The sequence below is a fragment of the Alosa pseudoharengus genome, unplaced genomic scaffold (genome assembly GCF_046254945.1).
Source record: "Alosa pseudoharengus isolate Yale_2024_CS ecotype anadromous, Long Island Sound unplaced genomic scaffold, YU_APseudo_1.1 YU_APseudo_1.1_scf_14, whole genome shotgun sequence".
NCBI classification, from domain to species: domain Eukaryota; kingdom Metazoa; phylum Chordata; class Actinopteri; order Clupeiformes; family Clupeidae; genus Alosa; species Alosa pseudoharengus.
The window spans coordinates 13,882,666-13,907,465 of NW_027468609.1; the positions used below are offsets into that span (position 1 = coordinate 13,882,666).

Genomic DNA, 24,800 nt, shown 5'->3' on the forward strand with positions numbered 1-24,800 from the left:
CATTCTCATTGGTTTAAAAGGATGTTATGCCCAAAACACACCCATGACTGATTAAGAAACATAAGAGCCGCCTTTTTGCGCCAAGCGCCTGACGTTTGATAACAAAACCACCACGAATATGGACTGGACAAACCCTTAAATGTATTTAAGCTATTTGCTAGTGACCATGCGTTTTAGATTGCCAAAATAGGGCCCTTGGAGCTTGGAAGCCTTTGACACATTGCTCCACTACTCTATCTGGTGGTCAAGAGAAATTCCTACACCAACTGTGTTAACCAGGTATGACTTGTGCTCGAAGTAATATTTTGAAGTCAATGCGACTTTTATCAGGTAGCCAGTGTAAAGATGCTAGGATGGAGGAAATATGTTCATATTTTTTGGTCATAGTGAGTGTGCGAGCAGCTACATTTTGTATTGTATTGCAGCCAGCATATAGAGCATTGCAATAGTCTATCCTTGCAGTGACAAAAGTGTGGGTTAATTTTTCAGCGTTTGGTAAGGATAAGGACTTCCTTATCTTTGAAATGTTCCTTAAGTGGTAAAATGAAGTTTTGGTGATCTGTTTTATGTGATTAGTGATAGGTCCTGGTCAATTATAACTCCTAGATTTTTAACACTTGTGGATGAGGTCAGTGGAAGATCACTATATGTAGCCTGTGATGAGGATAGGATACCCCTCATCTTTTTAGGACCTAAAACCATAACTTCTGTTTTATCTGAGTTCAAAAGCAGGAAGTTGTTCGTCATCCATATGTTTTTATATATCACATGTGTCAAGTTTGCCTAATGGGGTTAATCCATCAGGCTTTATGGAAAGGTATAACTGTGTATCATCTGCATAAGAATGGGAATGAATGCCAAGTTTCCTAATTTCAGAACCTAGAGGAAGCATATAAAGGGAAAATAACAGGGGAGGTCATTAAAAACTTTAACTAAGGCTGATTCAGTGCTGTGGTGATCTCTAAAGCCAGACTGGTATAATTCCTGGATTTTGTCTATATGTAAGAAGGCACTGTTTTTTGCGGACACTATATTCTTTTGAGTATTTTTGAGTTTTGATTGAGTAAAGATAAATCAAATAACAATACCCAATTAAAGTTCAACTGAACTGTAGTACTTAGTACTTGCAAAAGTACTTAGTACATAGTACTTGCAAAACAAAATGTAAAAAAATGATTTATGAAAATTCATTAAAATGGTGGATATAGCACTTTGGAACCAAACTCTTAATTTGTAATTTCACATACAGTATACACAGGAGAGGTAGGGACTAGGTATAGGTAAGACTTAACTTTTTTTTAAATGTACGCGCCACTATAACATCTGCCTTCCATTGCTTACAGAAGAAGCTAATTGTTGAAACAGACACAACGTGAATGAAACGCTTCAGTGTCGTGCCCAATGTACTGTAGCCTGCCTGTTAGTAATTATTTCCTCCCACAAGCATCTGTTAGGCCATATTTGTTAATTTTTGTACTTTATTGTGTGGCTCTCTATTGTATCTATTGTTTATCATTGAATGTTGTGTTGCATCTCTCAATAGTAGTTTCTGTGATGTCATTTATGGCTTTTTACGTAAGGCAGAGAGAGCCAGAGCACACATGAACTTCATTGTATTTTTAATATACAGGACAAAAAAAAAAAAAATAACTGTAAAAGAAACAGGGAGACAAAGACAAGGATTTGAGGTTTTAATTCAGCCTATATGTAAGTTCAAGAAGTCGCAGTCTCTGGCAATAAAGTCTGATGAGTGATCTCAGATCATGCGAGCGGTGAATACAATTCTGGTCGGCCTGTAAAATGTGCGTTTCACTGAAGCATTACATACATTTTGTACAACTTTGACTTAAATTCAACAATAACAATATGCAAACTGAATCACCCTATCACAGTGTTTGAAATAGTACCGACAGTCAAAAAGGCATAGCCTATAATAGATATCAGGCAGGCAGTGAAGTCAGCATAAATCAGTCATGAGGTAGGCCTAGAGAAATGACGTCTTTACATGATTATGGAATTAAAATCTGAAGCACAGAAATTATTTTAAATGTACTATTATTACCAGTAAACCATAATATTCTATCAGCATTTGGTGTCAGTAGCTACTTTGGTGTCAGTATCAGGCCTTGGCCATTGACTTGGGTTTACATAGTGGACGCTGTGACAATAAATATAGACTGGAATGCCGTTACACTGAAACCGAGAGTAATCTGTTTGCTTTGCCTCAGGCTTGGTTGTAATCAAAGCACTTTAAAGATCTGTAACGCCTGTCATTCACTGTTTAAGTCAACAAGTACCTATGTTGTAACATTGATTTTTAAATGCTATCATATGAAATTGTGAGGTTATAAATATTTGATATGAAACACTTCTTCACTATATTCAACACTTCAAGTCGGTTTAGCAGGCCACTGTCCTCCGCATCTCTAGCCTGTGTGAACCTAGACAAACCTGATAGCTCATTTGAATTGCTCTGCAGTTCCCTCTGGAAAGGAGCCCATTGACACCCATTTTCTGAACTACCCGTTTTACAACTTATGTGTGTAACCAGCAGTGATTACACTAACATTGCTGCATTAAACTCTTACTACATTAAATGTGCAGCAAACACATTTTGCTTGTAAACAAGGGTTTTAAATGCAGGTGTTTACTCAGTTCCAAAGACATACACGTTCCTGGGTTTTTGGTGATTTGGAAACGGATGTCGATGGGCTCCTTTCCAGACCAGTCTGCAGGCTTGTCTGGTTCACCCAGGCTACTCATCTCTATTTCCCACAGCTAGTCCTGATTCTAACTCCATGCAATCACAGTCCGGATGCTATCTAGGTAATAATGCCACCTTTGAGTATCATGCCCATTAAAGTTGCCTGTACAAAAATAAATCCACAGGCAATGGCGTTAAAATTTAGGGCAAGGTCAGTAAGTGGCCAAGGTACAATACATGTTATAGGTATGTGACCTTGATATCATCTTTATCAAAACATTAAATAGAAACAATTCATATATTTGCATTTTTGCTTCTGTCTCAGATAATAAATATCACTATTTACCACTATTGACAACAAGAAATGGAAAAACTCTCATGACAATGCTGGATATTTGTCCTATAATCAAAAGCCAGGATTCAATTAAAAACTGGGTCTCAGATCATGCGGGCAGTGAACAAAATTTTTGGTCGGTCTGTATAATGTGCATTTCACTTAAGCATTACATACATTTTGTACCACTTTGACTTAAATTCAACAATACCAATATGCAAGCTGACTCTCCCTATCAAAGTGTGTAAAATAGTATCTCTGTGTCGTATGCATATGTTTTCTGAGTAAAATAAAGCCCCCAGTCACTTTTGTAAGACATATGGTATGTGAACCCTGTTAGATGGCATTCCAGGCACCCCCAATACAATGGAAAATACAACATTTAAAACAGCTGTGAAATGTTGTACATCTTGCAGTAATATTTACATGCATTATTTACACAAAGTAAAATATTCAACAACACATACACTGTCACTGGCAGTGGCAACACAGAAAATTAAAAATGCATTGAGAACATAAACAAATATTTACAGTATACACACATATGCAAACAATTTGAAAGTAGTCAACTGTTGTTTTCTATTAATTCAATCTCTCCCTTTTAGGTCCTTAGAAGTGAAATATGTTCCTGACTTCACATGCATTCACATTGATGAAGATGAGGAGAATGTCTTAGTCCGTCCTTAATTTCCTTCAATCCTTTCATAGGCCCTATGTGCAGTTCTGCATCCAACAATGCTTCACAAGACGAAAAAGCAAGAAGTCAAGAAAAAATATTTCACACAACCAGCACAACAGCAGAAGTAAGAACAAAATGATCTAATTCTAATATGACCAGTCTAAAGACAACTTTGTTTTGAAACCACAACTGCTGAAGGCTATCTCTTCCAGTATAATAAATGTTAGCCAAGCAGATGATCTTGAGATTGTTAGCTAAACAGACGTGACTTGCCATCGCATGTCCTCTTACCATATCGGAACCATGGCCACAAACGTGATGATGCTGGACAAGGTGAAGACAAACCCAGGGAAGACGTCGAGAGTGGCCTGGTACACTTTGGTGTAGATGGGGGTGTAAGCCAGACTGATCAGTTTGAAGGAAAGCTGAAGCGCAATCAGGGTTACACCTTAAACAAACAAAACAAATTTGAGTATAGTAGTTACATACAGTATATGCATTTAGAAGATATAGATTAATGGAAACCCCTGCACAGTGAAGTTAAAACATATTATCAGTAGGGTTGCAAAAATGTATGGATTAGTTGGGAACTATTACTTGCTAATGTTACAGTGTGTTGCCTGGTAGTTGCCATGTACTGTAGATAGATAGTACATGTTCACACAAACATACCATATTCACAAAGGGTAGAGGTCGAAAAGTCCGGCTTCAGAAAGTAAAAGTCCTACAATGTATTGTTTCTACCTGTGCATTTAACACAGGTGATTTCCCTAATTATCTCATCTGCCTGGCTGAGGAACTGTACTTATTAGATTCAGCTAATTTAGCGAATGGGCCCACCAGTGCATCTGTAGGTCCCTTCAGCTTCGCCCTGGTACCTCGGTACCTATTTCCCGATAATGATCGGCATTCTATACATTATCCCTTACATACATCTGACTCCCTACATGTTATTGTATAGGTTAGAGACTTTGGTCTGGGCAACACATAAATTCCATAAACTTGTAACCGGGCCTTAAGTTCCTAACACTATTTTTGGCAAACTGTTAATCTGTTTGAGCACTTTTTTGAGGAGAAAAAACTCTTCAAATTCAAATTACAAATCTTTATGTTTCAAAGTCGATGCATGGCTGTGTATTATTCCTTCATGCTCAACACTTATTTTCAAGGAATAAAGTCCAGTTGGAGTGCTACCAGGAACTTAGTCAAAACTTTGTAAAGGTGGTGCTCTTTGGTGACAGGCTTAGTTCATTTTAGAAAAGTTGTAGAATACCAAGGCACTCATCTTCTTTGTAGTTAAAATGCCTTTATTTTAGGGATGTGACGCTCGAAGCTGACGTTTCGAAACAGTGTCGAGCTTCCGAAACGCAAGTGTTTCGAACAGTGTTTCGAAGTGTGGTTCAAAACGCCCATGTCACGTGACCATGGCTTAGTGAGGCTTCGTGGTGTTTCAATTTGGTTTGGACAGGTGGTACACTTGCTGCGCGAGCCAATTACCCGAGTAAACACCTGTTTGATCTAAATTACAAAGTCCCAGAATGCTTAAAAGTCATTCAAACACATCCTATCTTTGTGGGTTTTTTGTGAGGAGAGAGATTTTGAGAGATATAGCGACATAGACATATAGAGATATAGCGATTTATAGTGCATTCTTGTGATTGATAGGTTAGTGATATAGATTAATTGACAGGCGAGAGACAGACAGTGAGCGATAGTTTAGATAGATATAGTCTAGTGACGTTAATATTTAGATAGTAGCAGAAGTAAAAAAAATATATGACTGATGCCTTTATTTCAAGAACAGCTGACCCTTTGAAATACTGGCAGGAGAGGAGAGTGGTTTATCCAAACCTAACTATGTTGGCAAAAAAATATTTGTGCATGCTAGCAACAAGTGTGCCTTGTGAAATAATTTTTTCCAAGGCTGGGGAGGTTTATTCAAAAACAAGAAATAGATTAAATGCCAAGACGGCAAAACAACTGTTATTCCTAAATAAAAATGTATGTTGACATACAAAAAATGTGTTGTTTATTTTTCCCATGTTGTACCTGATTAGTCTAACCTGAGGGGTATTTCACAAAACCTAGATAAGGGATTAAGCTGGGATTTTTAGCTTATCCTGGATGAATTTAGCCTTGAGTTGGTTTCACAAAAGAGATGGCACATAAGTTACCATGGGGATTTATTCTCTGCACCTAGCCTGGTCCCGACCAGGCTAACAGCCAAGCTAAGTTAATTCTAATGGTAATTACATTAGATTACATTACATTTGGCTGACGCATTTTTAGCCAAACCGACTAACAACATGGTAAACAGTTTAAGTTTTAGAGCAATTCTCAACAATATTAGGACCATTTAAAAACATTAGAGTACAGTAAGAATAAGTGCATCAGTGAGTGCTGTTTTTAACATTTATGTGTCAGTAATTATGTCATCTTATTGGTTCAGCTAGCTGTCATTCACATCAGACCTCCGTGCTAATTTTTAAGGAGCTTTATTCCATTTATAAACTATTTGCTAAATGTATTTGCTCGCAAAACAAAACAGATTGTCTGCCTACTACCATATAGTTATTATTTTAATTGTGATAGCCTTATAATTATTAACATAGGCCTAGGTACTCTTTGTTTGCTTATTTTATTGATAGACGTTTGATGAATAGCCTACTGTAGTTGATTGGAAGTGGAGGGGCAAGTTCTCGGAGGTATTTTCAACTATAATATTAAGGTATATCATGCATCTTTGCAGAGGCAAGCGCTTAATGACGTTGCGTTCCGAGACAAGAAAGCACTCACACGTGGGTGCATACGTAAATTTGCATTCAGTTGGTCTACCACGCCTACTCCCGCTGTTTTACAGAAATAGCCATGATCCCCCCTTCATTGTTAGTCTATATCAAAAGCGGTTGTTCACTTTGTGTGAATGACGCTATTTTCCGCGTCTTTTTTATTCCAACCGTGGGCATTTTGGAGCAGAAACGAGAACGCGCACACATCCTGAATTACTTACACCTGGCTTGACATAGTTGCTCCTACTCATCTTGGATCTCAGATCTGTGCTTAGCACTCTGGATGGTTTTCTTTTTGTAACCTCTTTGAATAAATCTATTTTCCATTTAATTTGCCTTTACCTCAAAAGAATCAGTTTCATCACAAATTCTTTTCAATCTCTGGAATTGACCGTAGGGTATGTTATCCTTTAAATGTCTAGGGTGGAAGCTTTTTGCATGCAAAATAGTGTTGCGAGAGGTAGGTTTTCTATAGATGGTGGAATGTAAGAAACCTTCCTTATCTTTGTATATTTCTAAATCCAGAAAGCAAATGCTTTGTTTGTCGAACTCCAGAGACAGTTTGATGTTTTCATTGATGCCATTGAGGTAAGCATGGAAAGACAATAGTTCAGTTTCAGATCCATCCCACAGTAAAAATACATCATCAATATATCTCCCATAATAGATTATTTTGTTCAAATAAGCATTTTTAGTAGAATTAAGCACAAAATCATGTTCCCATTTACCCATGTATAGCAAAGGCAAATTAAATGGAAAATAGATGTATTCAAAGAGGTTACAAAAAGAAAACCATCCAGAGTGCTAAGCACAGATCTGAGAACCTAGACCGACAATCCCTGTTAAGAAGTGGGAAGTCCAGACAAAGTTCTGGGAGAATTTTCTTTTCCACAAGGTTTAGCACTGAAGCAAATCACATTAAAAACATTATCAGAATTTATTACAGTGTGATGCTTCTCTGAGAAATGTTTTTCAAGAGCCTCCAGTTTTCAGTTTTAAAAGAGCTCCTACCTTAAATGACAAACTTGTCCACAGCTATCTACCACCACCCTCTAAAAACACTTGGCTGTCAAAGAAACCACTAGCTTCAAATGTGGTCATTGTAATCACTGCCCTACTGTAGTTCAAGGTAAAACATTTGAAGATATACATAGTCAAAGAACACATGAGATACAGCATTTTATTAATTGTAAAACTACATTTGTGATTTACAAACTGGAATGTCCCCTCTGTAATGTTTTTTACATCGACAGAACCAAACGAAGGTTACAAGATAGAGTCTCAGAGCACAAATATGCGATAAGAACAAAAAATGAGAACTATCCAATGGCCCGTCATTTCAAAGACAAGCACAATAGTGACCCTGCTATTTTAAGAGCTATAGGTATAGATCATATACCACAAACAATGAGAGGGGGTGATAGATTGAAACAATTAAACCAACGAGAGAGCTACTGGATTTTTAAATTAAGAGCTATATCCAGGTTTAAATTATTAGTTGGAATATTTCCATTTCCTGTAAACAGAAATGCTCTATTGTTGTATAAATGTATTGCATGTATGTTTTTTTTGTTCTCTAAATACTCTTGTATGTCTGTAGAGACTGTGGAATGATGCCCCCTGCTGACCACCATCAATACCTGTTTGTTTTTCTATTTCTCTGTGGGTTTACCTTTGTAAATGAGGGGTTTGCCATTAGCTAATTGGTCCCACCCACACACCTGAGAACACTCATGGAATTGATGTCTTTTATTTCAGTATGCCACACAAGAGACTGCTCACTTCCTGACGAAGGCTTCATGCCGAAACGCGTCGAAGTGTTTTAATTATGTTGTGCCCATTAAAATAAAGGCATTTTAACTTGAGTGCCTTGGTATTCTACAACTTATTTTCAAGGATTGCTAATCCGTTTAGAACACTGCCATGCTCAACAGTGACATGTTTAACAATTCAATTGGGCAAAGAAATTGACACTTGTCCTGTTTGATTGTTGCCCTCAGCAACATGGCGGTGCCGTTGACATACGTTTTGGAGTCCATTGCGGCATCTATGTATATACGTCTATGGGCATCCAGCTGTGCACCCCCAAATGAGCAGGCCACGCAGAGGGGTCACGGACAGGTCATCCTATCTCCTGCTCCCCTGGTTCTGGGGTTCATGTACACAACACTGCTGACCAGACAGTTTTCGTTTTTCCCCTATGTCTGTTTTAAGGGGGAGCCTTGATTGTGCCAGGTTGCGCTGATGACCAATCATCAATTGGATAAACACATTCACCTGTCCATCACACCGTCCTATCAACAATATACAAGATGAACCCAAAGTGGATGTCATCTATGTGAAAAATCGGATTTCCCCTTTAAGCTTTATGCAGCTTTACATCATGGCGTGTGTTCACACAAAGATTTGCCCTACTCTATGTAGCCATGTCTCTACACTGCTATTCTGGAAAATGAATTAGTCTGTTGATTTAAAATTTCTTTTATTTTCTTTGCTTATCCAATTGCAAATTAGCCTAGAAATCTAGACGCGCCCCTAGCGGCAGCAAATTACATTTGCTGCCAGGGCTAGTCTAGCAACTCTCCGTTGGCTTGTGAGCTCCAGAAATCAAAACTTAATCAGGCCAATGAAATCATGTATAGAGTCGTTAGGTGGGCTTAACATAATGATTGATGGCAGAGTTGCAACTGTTTGGCTTGAATTCCCTGCTACTTGAAAACAAATAAGATGGATGTTGCTGTTGGCGAACAGTGTGACACGAGTTAAGCTTTTATTAAGTTGCCAAACGTTTGAACTAGCCAACTAGCTCCGCTGGTGGGAAACGCACGGGACTCATAGTGCTGCCGCTGTCCTATTGCGTGCAGAGTGAATTTAAAAGACAACTGATTATCCCGCCCCTCGGACTGAGCACTGCGAACGGTGAGTGCCCAGACCCTACATTTTAATGTGGGTCTGGCTCGTCAGGCTAATTGCAAATAGTTTACTTCATCCCATTGTGTTTGTATACTTTTAATGGCTTGTAATTATGTCAGCAATAGCCTGGTGTAACAACCTCAAAATGAAAGACAAAATTGATCTTACACCAACACCCTGTTCATTGAAAATATTTGAAAAACTAGATGTACCGCATAGCGCATATGACCGCCGCTCAGTCCTGTACATCCGTCCGCGAACATAAATCACACTAATCAATTTGTATCCATCGTCTACTCAATCCCCCACTCTTGAAACTTTTGTGTATGCTTGTTTGGCATGCCTGTGTGTGTGTGTGTGCGGGCTGCACAGCAAGTAGCCTACTGGTGCTGCAAAGGTGAATAGATTTGTAGCACTAGCCAAAAAATGTGTAGCATTGTTATAAAACCTTTAAAATCTCTAAACAATCACAATAGGGCAGTTCATCACAGTTCATCCATTGCAACTGGACTGATGAAAGGTCATGTACACCTGTAGGCCAGAGTTTCCGCTAGAAAAAAATGGTGCCGGTCAAAGTGACCGGCAGAGGTTTCGTTTTCCGGACATTTCGATGATATCCCGACAAACACAGGACGTCCCCCGGACCTTATGCCGACATTTACGACGTCCCCGATTGGTCCCGAAAGTCATGTTCTCTAGCGGACGTTCCGGTGACCTTATTGACATCTGGAGCAAGTTATCGTTTGGTTATTGCGTGACGTCCGGTGCAGGACTTTCTGGGGAAGTCACCGTCAGGTCCCTCGGATGACATTTGCATTTGGTCATTTCAAATACCTCCTAAGGACCCGACAATAACGTTATACCGGGGACATGGGGGGGACATTTATTTATTCACAAATGGCAGCGGAGTTGAGAGCACTCTGGCTACCGCCTGCAGGACGGAGACATCACATCCATGCACGACTTCACGTTACACGTCTGGGGATGACTAAAGTATCTATCTATCTAGTCTCTAGCAGTGGTGAAACTCAGTACTTAAGTAAAAGTACAAATACACAGAGAAATATTTACTTTAGTAAAAGTAAAAGTACCACAATGACAACCCTACTTAAGTAAAAGTAAAAAGTACCTGCTTTTAAATGTACTTTAAGTATTAAAAGTAAAAGTATTTGCATAATGATTTATTCTCTTAATATCTATATTCTAAAAGGAAAAATCAGTATGGGCTGTGGCATTTTAATTATAGTTTTAGGTTATACTCGACTACTACTGCTTGCCATCTATGGCCCAGTTTACATTCTGACCTACAAGACTGTAATTCTGGTTACTAGGGTGATCTGCTAAGTAATATCATTCAGCAAAACACGAGAGCCTGAAGTTTAACGGGGTAGACAAGGGAAACGTCGGGTGGATCGTAATGCCAATTATGCTGATTGAACAGAAAAGTTGCTGAGAAAGGTGTCTTTATGATTAGGTTCAGTTTCACTTGCGCAGACACATAGACATTGAATGAGCGCTCACATTACTACCCCCCCAATTGTAGGCTATGCATCTTTATTTGATCACACACAATTAAGGAATATTTCCTAATGTGGAAAATGTTACGTTTTTTTCCGGCCACCGGTTCATTAATAGTCTAGGCTACCATTCATTTGTGCCGCAAATGATCAGACGTGTGACAGAAGCATGCATGGGCATAGCCTGTAACTTCGCTGATCCGCGGATAGCAATCTCATCGGAGAGGAGGCCCTAACGCTGCAGATAACAGACAGAGAAAGGCACAGAACACAGTTGCATGTACAGTGTAGCCATGGGTCTGGTGAATATAGCCTACCGAATGCAGATGGCTACAAGCTCACGCTTTGCCTGGGGCCTGTACTACGAAGGGAGCTTAACCAACCCAGATGTAACCCAAGATTACTTTGTTAAACCGGGGTTGACAAAACCTGGTTATCTTTAGTGGTGTTAATCGGTACTACGACGCTGATTATGAAGTTGATTTGTTGAGCTGGGGTTAACCTCATTGGAGTTTGTGCGCGTTCACATAAAAGGGGCGGGTTGCAGCGCAAATCACCACTTTCAGTGATGACGCGTTCACCTTATTTTACGGATGAGGAATGCCAATTATTATGACAAATACGTCGGCAGTGAACAAAGCATGCTGGCAAGGCTGTTGGCAACGTATTGCAGATCCTAAATGCCTAAAAGTAAAGTTTTATTTCCACATGTTCTTCAAATACGGAGGAGTAATAGCTTGCGGAATGTATTTAATGAGTTGAAATAATTAAATTACTTATTTTGAGTTCATAGAAATGCCTACAGATGCAACACAATTTAGAAGTGGGCATATAGATTACAGAACTAAGGATAATTGAATGTTTAAGTAGCCCCATTGACTGATTTAGTGTATGCCTAATCCTGTGAACATTTCAGATTAAACACTATTGCCAAGCGCACATGGCAGCAGGTGAAAATGAAACACAAACACATTATTCAGAATAGTGGTTTATATAGTCATAGCTTGCATTAATATTTCTTAATTATGAAAACATGTAGGCCTATGCTTATAGCCTTCACTTGGCCTCTGTTTTACAGCTAACAAGAAAAAGGTGTCTTTGAACACTACTGTAAGGCACCAGAGTGTTTTACAGTAGCAGAGGAGTTGGCCATCGCAAATAATAGTGGAAGGCCGATTATGGAGGGGGTTGAGGGAGGCATTCGGTCGGATTCTGGTGCTGTGGAAATGTGTAGCCTTTATGTGCAGGTAACAGTAATATGACATTCAATTCAACAAGTTTGTTAAAATGGTGATTTTTATTTATTAGGCCTACTGTAGGCTATGTCCGATTTATTTTAGGCTATTCTTGCTCAGATGTTCAGCATACTGTAGGCCTATGTCCGATTTATTTTAGGACATACAGTATTCTTGCATCACCGATTGAATACATGAATGTCCACGTACGGGCATTGCTATGAGACGTCTTCCTAGATCATCTGACAAAGATAACGAATTCCCTCGGCTGACAATCTATATCTTCATAGAGAATATCGTCCGGGTAGGCTATATATATTTTCTGGCGGTCTCTAAAACCCCTCGCCCTGCGAAGAGAGTCCCTCACGATTTGCGCTCCAATGTCGTATGGATCGATCATCCAGGTACGCCGACATGTCTCGGGAGAAATTGTTAGTGGAGGGGTGGTACTTATAAAGGGTGTGGTTAACGGAAACCTCGGGTTAACCAAGAACATAACCTGGTCGGAGCAGGTTTGAGATGCAGCGTAAATTGCCATGGCAGCATACCTCGGTTAAAACCTATCCACCTTTCGTAGTACGGGTTAATCAGGAAGTTACGCCACACGTGATCAAGTTACTCTCGAAGTTACCCAGATAAGCCAGAAACCCCGCTTCGTAGTACAGGCCCCAGGTCGGAGCAGGTTTGAGATGCAGCGTAAATTGCCATGGCAGCATACCTCGGTTAAAACCTATCCACCTTTCATAGTACGGGTTAATCGGGAAGTTACGCCACACGTGATCAAGTTACTCTCGAAGTTACCCAGATAAGCCAGAAACCCCGCTTCGTAGTACAGGCCCCAGGTCTAGACTAAAAGCTTATGTTTCTAAGAATGCACGTAGCGCTCCAGAATCTTTGGTAGCAACCCCGCCCCCTGGTAAAACAAACGTGTTTGTCAGAGAGAAAATATTACTATACTATACATTTTACTTAAGTAAAGTACAAATACGTGGACATTTTATCAAATTGAAAATGTATCAATTTTATCAATCAAATTTATCAATCAAAACATCAAATTGGCAGCATTTCTTTAAAAACATATTCAATAGACACTAATGCACAGTAATAGTGTAAATGATTGGCCTTTTGTTTTGCTTTAGTTGTTTGTGTTTTTTTTTTTTTTTTGGGGGGGGGGGGGGGGGGGGGGGGGCGCGCCAATATTGTTGTTGCATACCCCTCAAAAATGGGTAGCTGCGCCCCTGGCAAAACTGTATCAGACGTAACGTTGGTAAATCATCCATCGCACAGAATGATTTTTGTAGCACGTGCAACAGGTACAGCCCTGCCCTGGATACGTCTCTCAAAGTGCGCTCTAAAACATTTGGTTTAAATGTAGATCATCACGGGTGCGTTAATAAATCTTCATTGTGACGAGTTGACACAAATTATTCACTTTGACGAATTTATGTAGTCTAGTCAATTACATCGTCTCAGCCCTAGTTACTTTACTTTGAGTCATGCTCTTCCTTAACGTTACTTGAAACACCTTTTAAAATAGAGGATTGAAGTAGCGGTGTTTGGGAATGAACGTCAGCTCAGATGCTTTTTGAGACTTTTTGTGGTCTTAATGCAACACTTTACAAAGCACTGACAGGGCCACCAAGGACTGTGAGCGAATCAACAGCAGAAAAACCTATTTAGCAAGCAGAAATGTCCCAGCCTGTTTAGGATGCTTTAAAGACAGGTTATCTTTCAGGTAGGCCTATATTTTCCATGACAAAAACCATCACGTTAGCGAACGCGTTGTGGCTAACTCACTTAGCTCCTGTAGGCTAGTGTCAGAAAAGAATGAGACAGTCGAAAGATACAATTACAGCGCTGATAGCAATTTGCTTGGTAACCGCATTTATGGTTTTCTACAAATACACCAATAGCCTAATCAAATTGGCCTCCATCACTCAACCAATGCTAACGGTAGGCCTAACATTATTTTACCTAGGTCGTAGGCTATTGATAGGCCTATAGCCTACGTAACTTGTATAAGATTAATGTACCTGCAGTCAAAACCAAGCATGTCTGATAAACATTCTCAGATTTATTTCGGCTTCAAGAAGAAATGGGAATTACATTTCATGTGAAAATCATCCTACCCTTATTAGACGTTCTCTGCAGTAAACTACAGTGTTGTCCTTGTAGGAAGCATCTATCGTCTTTCCAACCCACTTTAGATTAACTTCCAACAAAATTACGTCTCACTGCAACAAAGCGCCATCTGGTGGACAAACGACTACGTAACGCCAATACTGGAAATGCAGCCAAATAATAATGATGAATATTTGTTTTTCCTTTAATCCTACTGAATTTGTAATTATGTATCGGCCGTTCTAATTGCCGATACCGATAGTATGTGCGTGCCTGTGTGTGTGTGCGTGTGTATATGTGTGCACCACCATCTACAGGCCAATGAGTGTACAGTCACTAAATGTACACATAACTTAATTTTTTTAGCCCCCCCCCCCATGGATGAAATTCTACGAAACTTGGCATACCCCCAGAGAATGTCAGGTTAATCATACACATAACATTTGGTGCAGTTCTAAACATCTTAACTGAAGAGAGAGGTGATTAAAGCAGAATGACAATTTTTTTCATTTTTTACCGAGGGTGTGCAAATCACAAATGAGTGATTATGGGCTAGGTTGATGTGGTCCCTTGAGACCAACATACCATAAAAAATTATTCATCCTCGGTGCCACGGTTCAGGTAGTTATTTAGGAAAAACTGAATTTTTTGGGGTTCGGGGGGGAAGTGGCCCCCGGCGACCAAACTAAATTTTTTCGTAAAAGTCTAGTGGAGCTACATACCCACCAAATTTCATGTGCCCTGATGTTTCGGTGTCCCGGGTATCGTTGACCAAAAATTCAGGAAGTAGATGACGGGGGAAAAAAAAAAAAAAAACTTTGACAATCCCTATATGACCACTTCGCTAGCGGCGGTCATAATAAGTATTTATGTTAGGAATCTAGGACACATAATAAATAAAGTATTTTACAGAATATTTATGATAGGCTACATATTTTCAAGTGGTCGCTATGTGACTACATGTGGTTAATATGTCAAAATATAAAGTTTTTTTGGTCTTCATTTATTATATTGTATATGAAAGATAACTCTTTGACTCAGCAGGATGCACCCCTGTCCACTTGTTGAGTTGAGACTTGATGTGAGATTTCAGATTTCATTGTAGACTCCAGTGATATCTGGATTAATGATACATTACAGGGTATGTGTAGCAATGGGCGTGCTACCATCATACACCTATTTTTTTTCGTTCACTTGCAATACTTTTGACTTTAGAGAATGCAAAAGTAAGGAATGCAAAGTTATTGCGAAGGAAGGCTAAAGTATTTAGAAATAACAAAAGTAGCTCTGCAAGCACCACAGTCATCACTTTTCCTCTTCTTAGCCCCCTCCCTTCCTACAAACAACATGGTAGTTTCAGTTCTTCTTTGCTAAATCCATAATACAAACAGTAGGCCTAGCCAGTGCTGTTTGCTTTTGTCTATGAACAAACATTTGTTTATGAGGGCCTAAAATATGTGGTCTGTGATTCTAATCCAATACACTTTTTGTAAAATTCTCCTAATGGTACTGTAATTGCTGTTTCTCTTAACTGCCTTTTTCCACCTGCAGTAAACCGGCTCTGATCTGGTTCTGAACAGAACCGGAAGAACTTGTTATCTGGTTGGACATTGTTCTCAGTGTGTGAGTAGGAGTGGGCTATATTTAGAATACACTCAACGAATCATGCCTATATATGACTTTATTGCTAACACTCAGTTGTCAATGTTTTTAAATCGTTACATTTCTTGTTGCTGTGCCTTTATTTTACGAAATCTTGGCAGATATATGTAGTAACCATTTTAGAATGTTGTGTGAATCACGTTTTAGTGATGTGTGTGCTTATGTATTTGGGAAGAGAGTTGTGTTGTATCAGGCCTTACCATACGAGGACCCTTCCACCTGCTTAGATAATCACGTTTTAGTGATGTGTGTGCTTGTGTATTTGGGAAGAGAGTTGTGTTGTATCAGGCCTTACCATACGAGGACCCTTCCACCTGCTTAGATAGTAGAGAGCGTATCGTTGGCATGGGAATCAGTGCAAACAACGTGAGGCACCGTGCTGGGGTGGGAGAAAGACAGACAGGGAGACAGAGAAAGACAGACAGGGAGACAAGGGTTTCATGAAAAACTATTTATTTGTCAGCTTTGTTTACCCACAATTATCCTCCTCTGAAAGGTATCTATATGAAACACAACACTCATGATTCCAGTCATTTTTATCATCATTTTATCAACAAGTGCATTCATGATACAAAACCCTTCCTTCCTCTGAATCTACACCTCTCCCTCTCTTCTACCTTCAAACAGCATAACTAACCCCTATGTTATATACCTCTGGCTTAACTCTGAATACATGCTCAAATTCACACGTAATATTTTCTTCAATACTAAATAACAGTGTATTTCGTTACTCTTGTAGGCTACCAGACCAGAAGATTACTGAGAGGGTGTGGGTAGCAACCTTGCTCAAAGGCTAGCTGTTTGAAAGAGAAATCCTAAACTGAGCATGAAGCTTTAGGCTGGGTTCAACATAAGCAATAGCCCGCTAACCCAGGAAAAGTACAAGAACACCATTGGGCCACAGTTTTTCCCACCAGTCACCCAGGTGCTCATTACAATGTAACAGTTTTGTGTAAAAGTGAGCGACTAGGGCAATATAGGCCTATACAAATCTGACGTACTGGCCTGGGGGGGGGGGGGGGGGTACTGTGTTGGAGGACCATGATTAGGTAGCAGATAGATAGATACTTTATTGATCCCCAAGGGGAAATTCAAGGTCTCAGTAGCATACAAACATTACACACAACATGCACTTACATAGCGATTCCATTCCAACAGTGTGAGCCATGCCACTGTCAGATTGATTCTAAGATACATTTTAGCAGTGCACCCACCAGCTTCACCCCCCCTGAGGTTCCTCCTTGCACATTTACAGCTCTAGCTCATAAACACTGTTCACACAGTATCAACTAATAGGGGTTGTTTGTTTCACTTCCCTATGTGGGTCTGTACTGAAGATAACAGCTAAATTGTTATCTATCAAGCCCTGATCTTGTGTTGTTCATGCAGTTCTGGTTCCATCTGCCGACTGCTTCCAGCTCCCAGCTGGTGTGTTGACACAATATAAGTTAAATTCATGATATGCTAACCATCTTGAGAAATGGGATAAAACATGCCCAGCAGTTATAACTGCTATCAGGTTTACTCATACATTTTTAATTGTGAATATTATAAAGTATTGATACTTATTGATGAAGTATTGAGGATAACAACACTTAGGGCCTACTGCATGAATGCTACTAGCCTAGGTGGGTATTGTTTTAATTTGACACAGTTGTGATAAATAGATAAAAGCATTTAAATGTACAACTTGACCTTTTAATTTGACATCACCTTATCCAATCCTCTCCAAACTCTCAAACTCTAACAGGCCAACCAGATATTTTGCTCAACCAGTCATCTGAATAAATTGTTTAATAATTGAGACTAATGGAGGAACTGGACTCAAACCTACAACCTAACAGATCATGGGCCACTCCTCTACCTCCGGAGTCACCACCCATTGCCAACATAGCCCTACTTCTAGCCCACCTTTCATGTTCATGAATACTTAAAAAAAATCCTCAGTAAACTATAGGTGCAATGGTTTTTATAGGCCTACTGCAAGTACTTGTAGGTTTTCTTGGACTTCACATCCTACTTTTGAAATAAAGACCTACTAGTTTCCATTCAGGTATTATTATTTTTTATACTTTAAGCATTCTTTTAACTGTCCTTCAAAGTATTCTTTCGAAGTTCATAAACACTGCCTTACCTGAATAACTTCTAAATAAAGAAAATGTTTTCTTTAAAAATACTCATCCACATATTGGATGAATACTTGATTCCAAAACATAACGACTTAAGTAGTCGTACAAACAGTAGGCTACACTTCATACACTTTTTTTGTTAAGGGTATGTCCGTGAAACTTACCCAAATAGAACATATACGTCGAGGTCACGAAGGCCATGAAGTAAATCCCGGAACAGAACGACACCATCCCGATCATAATCAAGGACGCATCGCTAAAGCATCTGGAAAACAATTTCACTCCCAAAAAACTTGTAATGAAGATCACAAATCCTGCAGCGTTGCCGTACCCTATCTGCTTTGCGTCCCAGTTAAGCGGCTCTTTCATTACATACGACACCAAGATTTCCATGCCTCCCCCGACCGCAACGTCATATAAGATCGCTCCAGCAAACAGGAGCGCAATGTTAGTGGTGTTTCTATAACTTCGTTCCAATATGCCTACACTTTCACGGCGCTGGCTGGTTCCACCTGAGCAAGCAATCTGAAGCACGAATGTTGAATATAAAAGGCAGAAGACATAAAGCGCCACACTTAGTCCAACCAAAATTACACCACTTTTTAGCTTGACCGTGTACAGCTGGAAAAGATGACCGGACGCCAGACTCCCGACGAGCCCCGCTAAACCATAGACTAGCTCCATTCGCATTATGCGCGGGGACCTTTCCTCCTCAGACGTGCTTAGGGATACCAGAGCCATCACACCAGCCCAGTACGAGGAGAAACCGCCACACAAGCCGTGAACCACCGCTCCCCCATACATAACTTCAAGAGGCCAGTTAAACACGATTACGAAAACAAGAAACATCCTGGCGATAAAGTAACCGATCAAAGGAACAACTATGGGTAACTTTCTGTACCCCCTGTCTCCACATTTGGCTAAAATAATAGCAGGTATAATTGGAACGAATTTTCCCACCATAGTGTAAATCATGTAGAAGTTTGAAATAGCCTTCTGTTGACTGCCAGTGTCGGTGAAATTCGGATTATTTTCGTATCGTTCTTTGACAACCGACTGCAGACCGGTGTCGTAAAATGAACTGGCCACCTGTGCGCACAACACAACAGGTTCAATGTAAATCCTGACATTATAATTTAAGACCGCCATCTTCACCAGATATAAACCCAAACAAAAAAACGAAATTCTATCCACGAGAGCTTTGTTAACGTCCCTTTAAACCTTCCTATCCGACATTGTTTTTCTTCTGGTGTAATTATTCTGGCGACAACTTCTGCCAGGTGTAGCATAGAACTTCAAGTCATCAAGTCCTCAAGTCCTAGCTATCCGAATACAAGTTTGCACACCCTTTGGTCTACGGCATTATATTTCCGTGTCTGAAAAGAGAAGAGCGTGAGACCAGAACCAGACAGCCAGAGTGTGTTGATGGCGTCATCCAGGCATGGGGAAGTTGGTTTAAAATGAAAGGACATTTGACTGCAACGTGGCTGAAGCACTCTAGCCTATACATAGGCTAACACTCTTAGAGTGACAGGCGTCCTCTTTTCTCCGGGCATCAAGTAGGGGAGGCTAAACGCAAGTAAACGCAGTTTACCCACCTTTGAAATTTCAGAAATAGAGTTTATCCACCTCTTATTTATCTACCTATCAAACCAGTTTATTCACCAGTTGCAACTTTTAACATTTAAAAATCACACTGTATTATCCACATTCACAATCTGTACACTCATCAACACTCTAGGAACCATTTAATACGACTTGTAGCCTATTGTTATTAACATTGGACAATAACCAATCCACCATCATCAAACATGTTCTGAATGTATTTTTAAAGTATCCGATACCGCGTGGCGCAGTCCACCTTATCATGACCACAGAAGAGACCTTAAAAAAATGCGTCGGGCTTGAATTTCAAAAGGCAGGGGTGTCACTCACTAGACTCTAGACCAGGGGTCTCCATCACGGTGGCCGCGGGCACAAGGTAGCCCGCCGGACGCCTGAGGTGCCCACAGCGCACCTTCTCAAAACAGCCAAGTCCAGATCACACTCTAAAACATCCTCCATTGTGAAGTTTTTAATAGATATTTAATTGTAGACCAGAATCATTTTAAGAATGTAGCCATGTATCTGACATTAACTTGATATTGGTGATAGGCCTAGCCTACCTTACAAATTGTAGCTGATTTAAATTTTAGCCTTTGCCTCCGAATCCGTTTCCCATTTAATCTTTAAACAACTATTTCTGAACTGTGAGACTCAGCAAATATGCTTTGTTGTTGTGAACTTATTGCAGTATCATCATAACTATTCCACCTGTATGTGCATGGTTAAAATTCTGAAGTACAACATAGTTTAGGCTACAGCACAAACATTTCCATCAATAGATAAAAATAAGCAAGTCTAACCTCTGACCCCCTCCCCCCCAATGTGCACCAGATTGATGCATTTTAAACCTTAAAATACTTTAAACGTGTGCCCCACAGTGCAGTGCAGTTCTAGGTGACGCCCCTGCTGGCCACTATTGCGTAGGCCAATAGCCTATTGAGGCAGTCAGTGTTGTGCCTGAACGCGTTCATGATAGGATTACCAGGTTGGCACTAATCAAAGTCTAAGTCAGTGTGGTCCACGTAAGATGTGATGACCAATGCCATCTCCCGTCAACCTGTAAGGATACTTAAACCCTAACTACTGGTATTTTCTTGTCTAGTGATGGTAATTTTGATACCACAGATGAATGAATACCCAGTCATACCAATGGAAATATCAGGAACAGAGTCTTATTTACAATGATGCATTAAGGGAAAGACAGCATGACGTCACCTAAAGATCCATCAGCTACTCTAACTAGAAAAGGAAGTAGTTAGGGTTCAAGTATCCTTCCAGGCTGATGGGAGATGGCGTTGGTCATCCCACATGGACTTTACTGAATCAGACTCTGATTCGTGGCAACCTGGCAATCTGGAGCAGATAGCTACTGATCCAGCCATGCAGAACAGTGAAACACTGCAAAGTCATAACATTCCCGTGTGACGGTCATTGTTACACACAGATATACACAGTGACAGTACAGATATCATACAGAGTCATTACGTAGAATCATACTTTTAGTGTGATAGTGAGAAATGCGGTGACCCACTAGTGAGAAATGCAGAACATTAAACCATATATTGAAATATTGGACATAATGCTCTATTCCACTTTCTCTCAGTCCCCCTTTTTCAGCCTTTATGGTATGCTAGGTAGGCCTACATGACTAGATTTAACTGATTTCTTAAACTGAAGTCGTGAAAAATAGTTACAAATGATTGGTGTACAATTGCAACCACAGTAAATCAAAGAGCAAACCACCACGACAATCAGAACAAGAGCTAGTAAGCCAAAAAGAATATATTTTGTCCATCCCCTAAACTATCATTTTGCCAAGAGGTAAGGATAATCCCATTTTTTATGGATCTCCATATTATATTTTTTTTTCCCCCACCGTTTCAGATTATCAACTGATTTAGAGGCATCAGGACATAAACCACTTATGAATATAAAAAATAATAAGTTCTGAATCCAATACTCTCACTAGAGCAGCTGGTGGATCTTTAGGTGAAGCCATGCTGTCATTCCTTTGATGCGTGTCACTGCAAATAAAACTGTTCCTGATTTTTCCTACCATTGGTCTGACTGGGTCTTCATTCATCTCTGGTATCAACATTTTCATCAGTACTGAGGTTCTTTAACTTTGGAAATTGACCTAGCATCTTTCACTTGTATTGGAATAATATTGGAATAATATTTGGCCTATCTAAAGAAGGCTATCTATTGTATACTTTGACTCTAAGGGATTGTGCCCATTCTCCATGACTACAACTCAATATGGGGCACCAAGTTATAGCCACAGCGTACGTTTGATAATACACTGTGCAGGATAAAAGTGTGTGTGTGTGTGTGTGTGTGTGTGTGTGTGTGTGTGTGTGTGAGTGTGTGTGAAAGAGAGGGAGAGAGTTTTTAAAAGTTAGTACTAGCAAAGAAGTGTAGGCTAACATAACACAAACTACATATTGGTGCATGACCAGAGGCACAACAGATGAATGAGGTCATATTTACAAACATAATAAAAAATATATTGTCTTGTATTTCAAGTTTTGTGAAATGTTAAAATTATGCATATCAAAATAACCTTACATCTCAATGTACATCTCAAGTTCAATATAGACATTCCCAATAATGGACACAATCAACAAAAATGTTGTATGTTATATATTTATATAAATGTTATATAAATGTTATATATTTTCATCATGTATTCATACTTAAAGTGGTTGATTTATAAAACAGATTCAGTCAATGGCCTGTGGAGTTTTCTACTGTATCACATGCTTTAATCAAACATCGGTAACACATGACACTGTCAGGACATATGAAACCTAACCCTAACCCTAACCTCTAACCCTAATCCTAACCCCAACCCTAACCCTAACTTGTTATGACAAAAACCGAATGTCACTTAATAACAGAAGTGTTATGTCATAAACGTTTATGACTTGTTTGTGACACGTTCATGACGACACTGTCAAGTAAAGTGTAACCCAAACATCTTCTGTATCAACCGATCAGTGTCTTGTATCATCACTGTATTTGTGATAGATGAATGAATGGATATCGTGAAGTTTTAACACCATGTCGTATAAATTATAAGTAGTCAATCATGTTAATTAAACATATATGATTTCAGTTGTGACATCATTGCATGGCACAGCTGTTGCAAATTATGATGATACTGCTTGTTGTTCAAAAATGTGTTGACAGAGGAAGCAAACGCAAATACAAGAAAATTATCCATTTTGTTTTTAATGAGAAAATAATTATATACTGTACGTGTATAACTGTGAGTCTTACAGTAATTATTATAAAACAATATAAGCAGAATATGAACATACAAGTGGTTAACATATTAACACAGGGGAACAAAATCCTCTCACTGCCACCATATCTTCTTCAGTACTCCTTTGGTATCTTCTCCTGTGAAAAGACCCACCTAACACACGGCACACAGCGAGGTGACCCTTACAGAGCAAGCCTGCGATTATGCTGGGATTTGCCATATTCAGTATTACTATAAACAACGAAAAAGCATTGCAGCATTGCATCCTTTTTTAAGCATGTGTTGTGTGTTTTGTGAAGGGTCCTACATTTACAAAGCAGACTGCAGAATTTTTCTGAGGAATAAAGTGTGCTGTTCACTCCCTGTAGGTGAACGATATCCAGGTTTAATACTGCATATGTATGTGTCTGTGCGTTTGGTTTTTAGGCAGCTGAGATTCTAGCTCCTTTCCCCAATCCTGGGCTCCTCGTTAATTGACCAGTCCTCAGATAATCTCAGTTTAACACACTATTGCAGAACATGTGGTTATAAGATGCATTTCAATTTGAACTTAAGGCTTCTTTTTTTGTCTGGAGTCAATTTCTTGTTGACTTGTCTACTTGTGTACTGTAGGTTACTAAATGAAATTGCACTGAAGGTCCATCATTATAACGTGGGGAGCAACAGCCACCAGTTTGTCTAGTGTGATGCTAATTGATTAAATACATCAGTGAGTCTATCTCTTTAGACTGTACATCCTGCCTCATCATTTACATATTTGAGATTTGCAGAAATGTACAGTGATGTCTAGCATATTACAGTAATGCATCAATGTGTTGATGGTGCAGTACTATATCCATATTAACATTTAATTTCACCATAATCAAGTTGACTAGGTGTTCAATGAAACCTTATTCTTTTTCCAGAAACAACAAAATAAAACAAATCTTTAATCCCATCATCACACACAGTGCAGTGAACTTGGTTTATCTTAATTGGCCAATAATTAAATCAAACCTCCTCACCCTTTCTCCATTTCCATGGTATTATAATACGGAGCAATTCAGCAATAATTATCAAAAATACTTGAAATACATTGTGCTATTTGTGTATTCTACAATAGCTAAAGCAATACACCAACTACTTTAAACCACTTGCTATGCCAGTCAAACACATACAGCATGACGCTAGCAGGACACGCAAGGGGAGCCACAAGTTTAAGCAAGATGCCTCTGCATTTCTGTAAAGCACACACAGGGCTCATCATGAACAATAAGAACTTAGCATTCTGATTTGAAAATATGAAAGCATGATTTTTGTGTCGTGAGACACAAGCAATTAGCAGGTGCTAGAATTATTGTTTGTTTTAAAAGCATACACAAATACTAAAATGCCTGTCATTCACAAAAAAACACTATTTTCCATCCACAAGTACGCTGTCCTCACTGCACAAATAAAAACAAAATAATAATCTCCTTATAAAAAAGCAACTGTTCACCATTCATTCTCCACATCATAGAACCCAAGTACAAATCGTATGTCCTACACAGAGGAATCATATCCGTTTCTTTACCTAACTGCTTTGCCAGTTCAAATAAACAAGAGGGCAATTGTCATCAACCTTTATAGACTGTATATCATTAGAAAATAGTGTTATCCTTCTGAGCAAAACCAACTATTAAATAATGCTGAATTATTCCTACAATCTGTACTCTCACAATGTTATTCTTCCTGGACTGAAGTGTGAGTAGTTCAGTTTACAACCTTTCACCCACACGTTTTCAATTGCTTTGTGTTAATAACATCACACTAAATATGTTTGCTCATTTCAAAGGCCACAATAAAAATCAGTACCTCCCGAGAGG

The 24,800-nt window shown here is 39.3% G+C and overlaps 1 protein-coding gene across 1 annotated transcript; it reads right to left on the reverse strand.

Annotated features, from left to right (window-relative positions):
• Positions 1 to 1,676: 1,676 nt before the first annotated feature.
• On the reverse strand, positions 1,677 to 19,512 carry slc46a2 (solute carrier family 46 member 2). Its single transcript, XM_076283918.1, has 4 exons — positions 18,248 to 19,512; positions 16,250 to 16,333; positions 4,009 to 4,165; positions 1,677 to 3,776 (listed from the first exon to the last, which is right to left on the reverse strand). Exons 1-4 carry the CDS (start codon positions 19,230 to 19,232, stop codon positions 3,722 to 3,724), a joined length of 1,281 nt encoding a protein of 426 aa, XP_076140033.1. The 5' UTR covers positions 19,233 to 19,512; the 3' UTR covers positions 1,677 to 3,721.
• Between the last annotated feature and the right edge of the window lie 5,288 nt (positions 19,513 to 24,800).

Bases quoted from the DNA above. Each gene is read 5' to 3' on its own strand.
- slc46a2 (XM_076283918.1), bottom strand. From the start codon at position 19,232: ATGGCGGTCTTAAATTATAATGTCAGGATTTACATTGAACCTGTTGTG. The intron at 4,166-16,249 runs GTAAGGCCTGAT...TGTTTGTTTAAG, and splicing joins GGTGGAAGGGTCCTCGTATG to GTGTAACCCTGATTGCGCTT. The intron at 3,777-4,008 runs GTAAGAGGACAT...CGTCTTGTGAAG, and splicing joins GTGGCCATGGTTCCGATATG to CATTGTTGGATGCAGAACTG.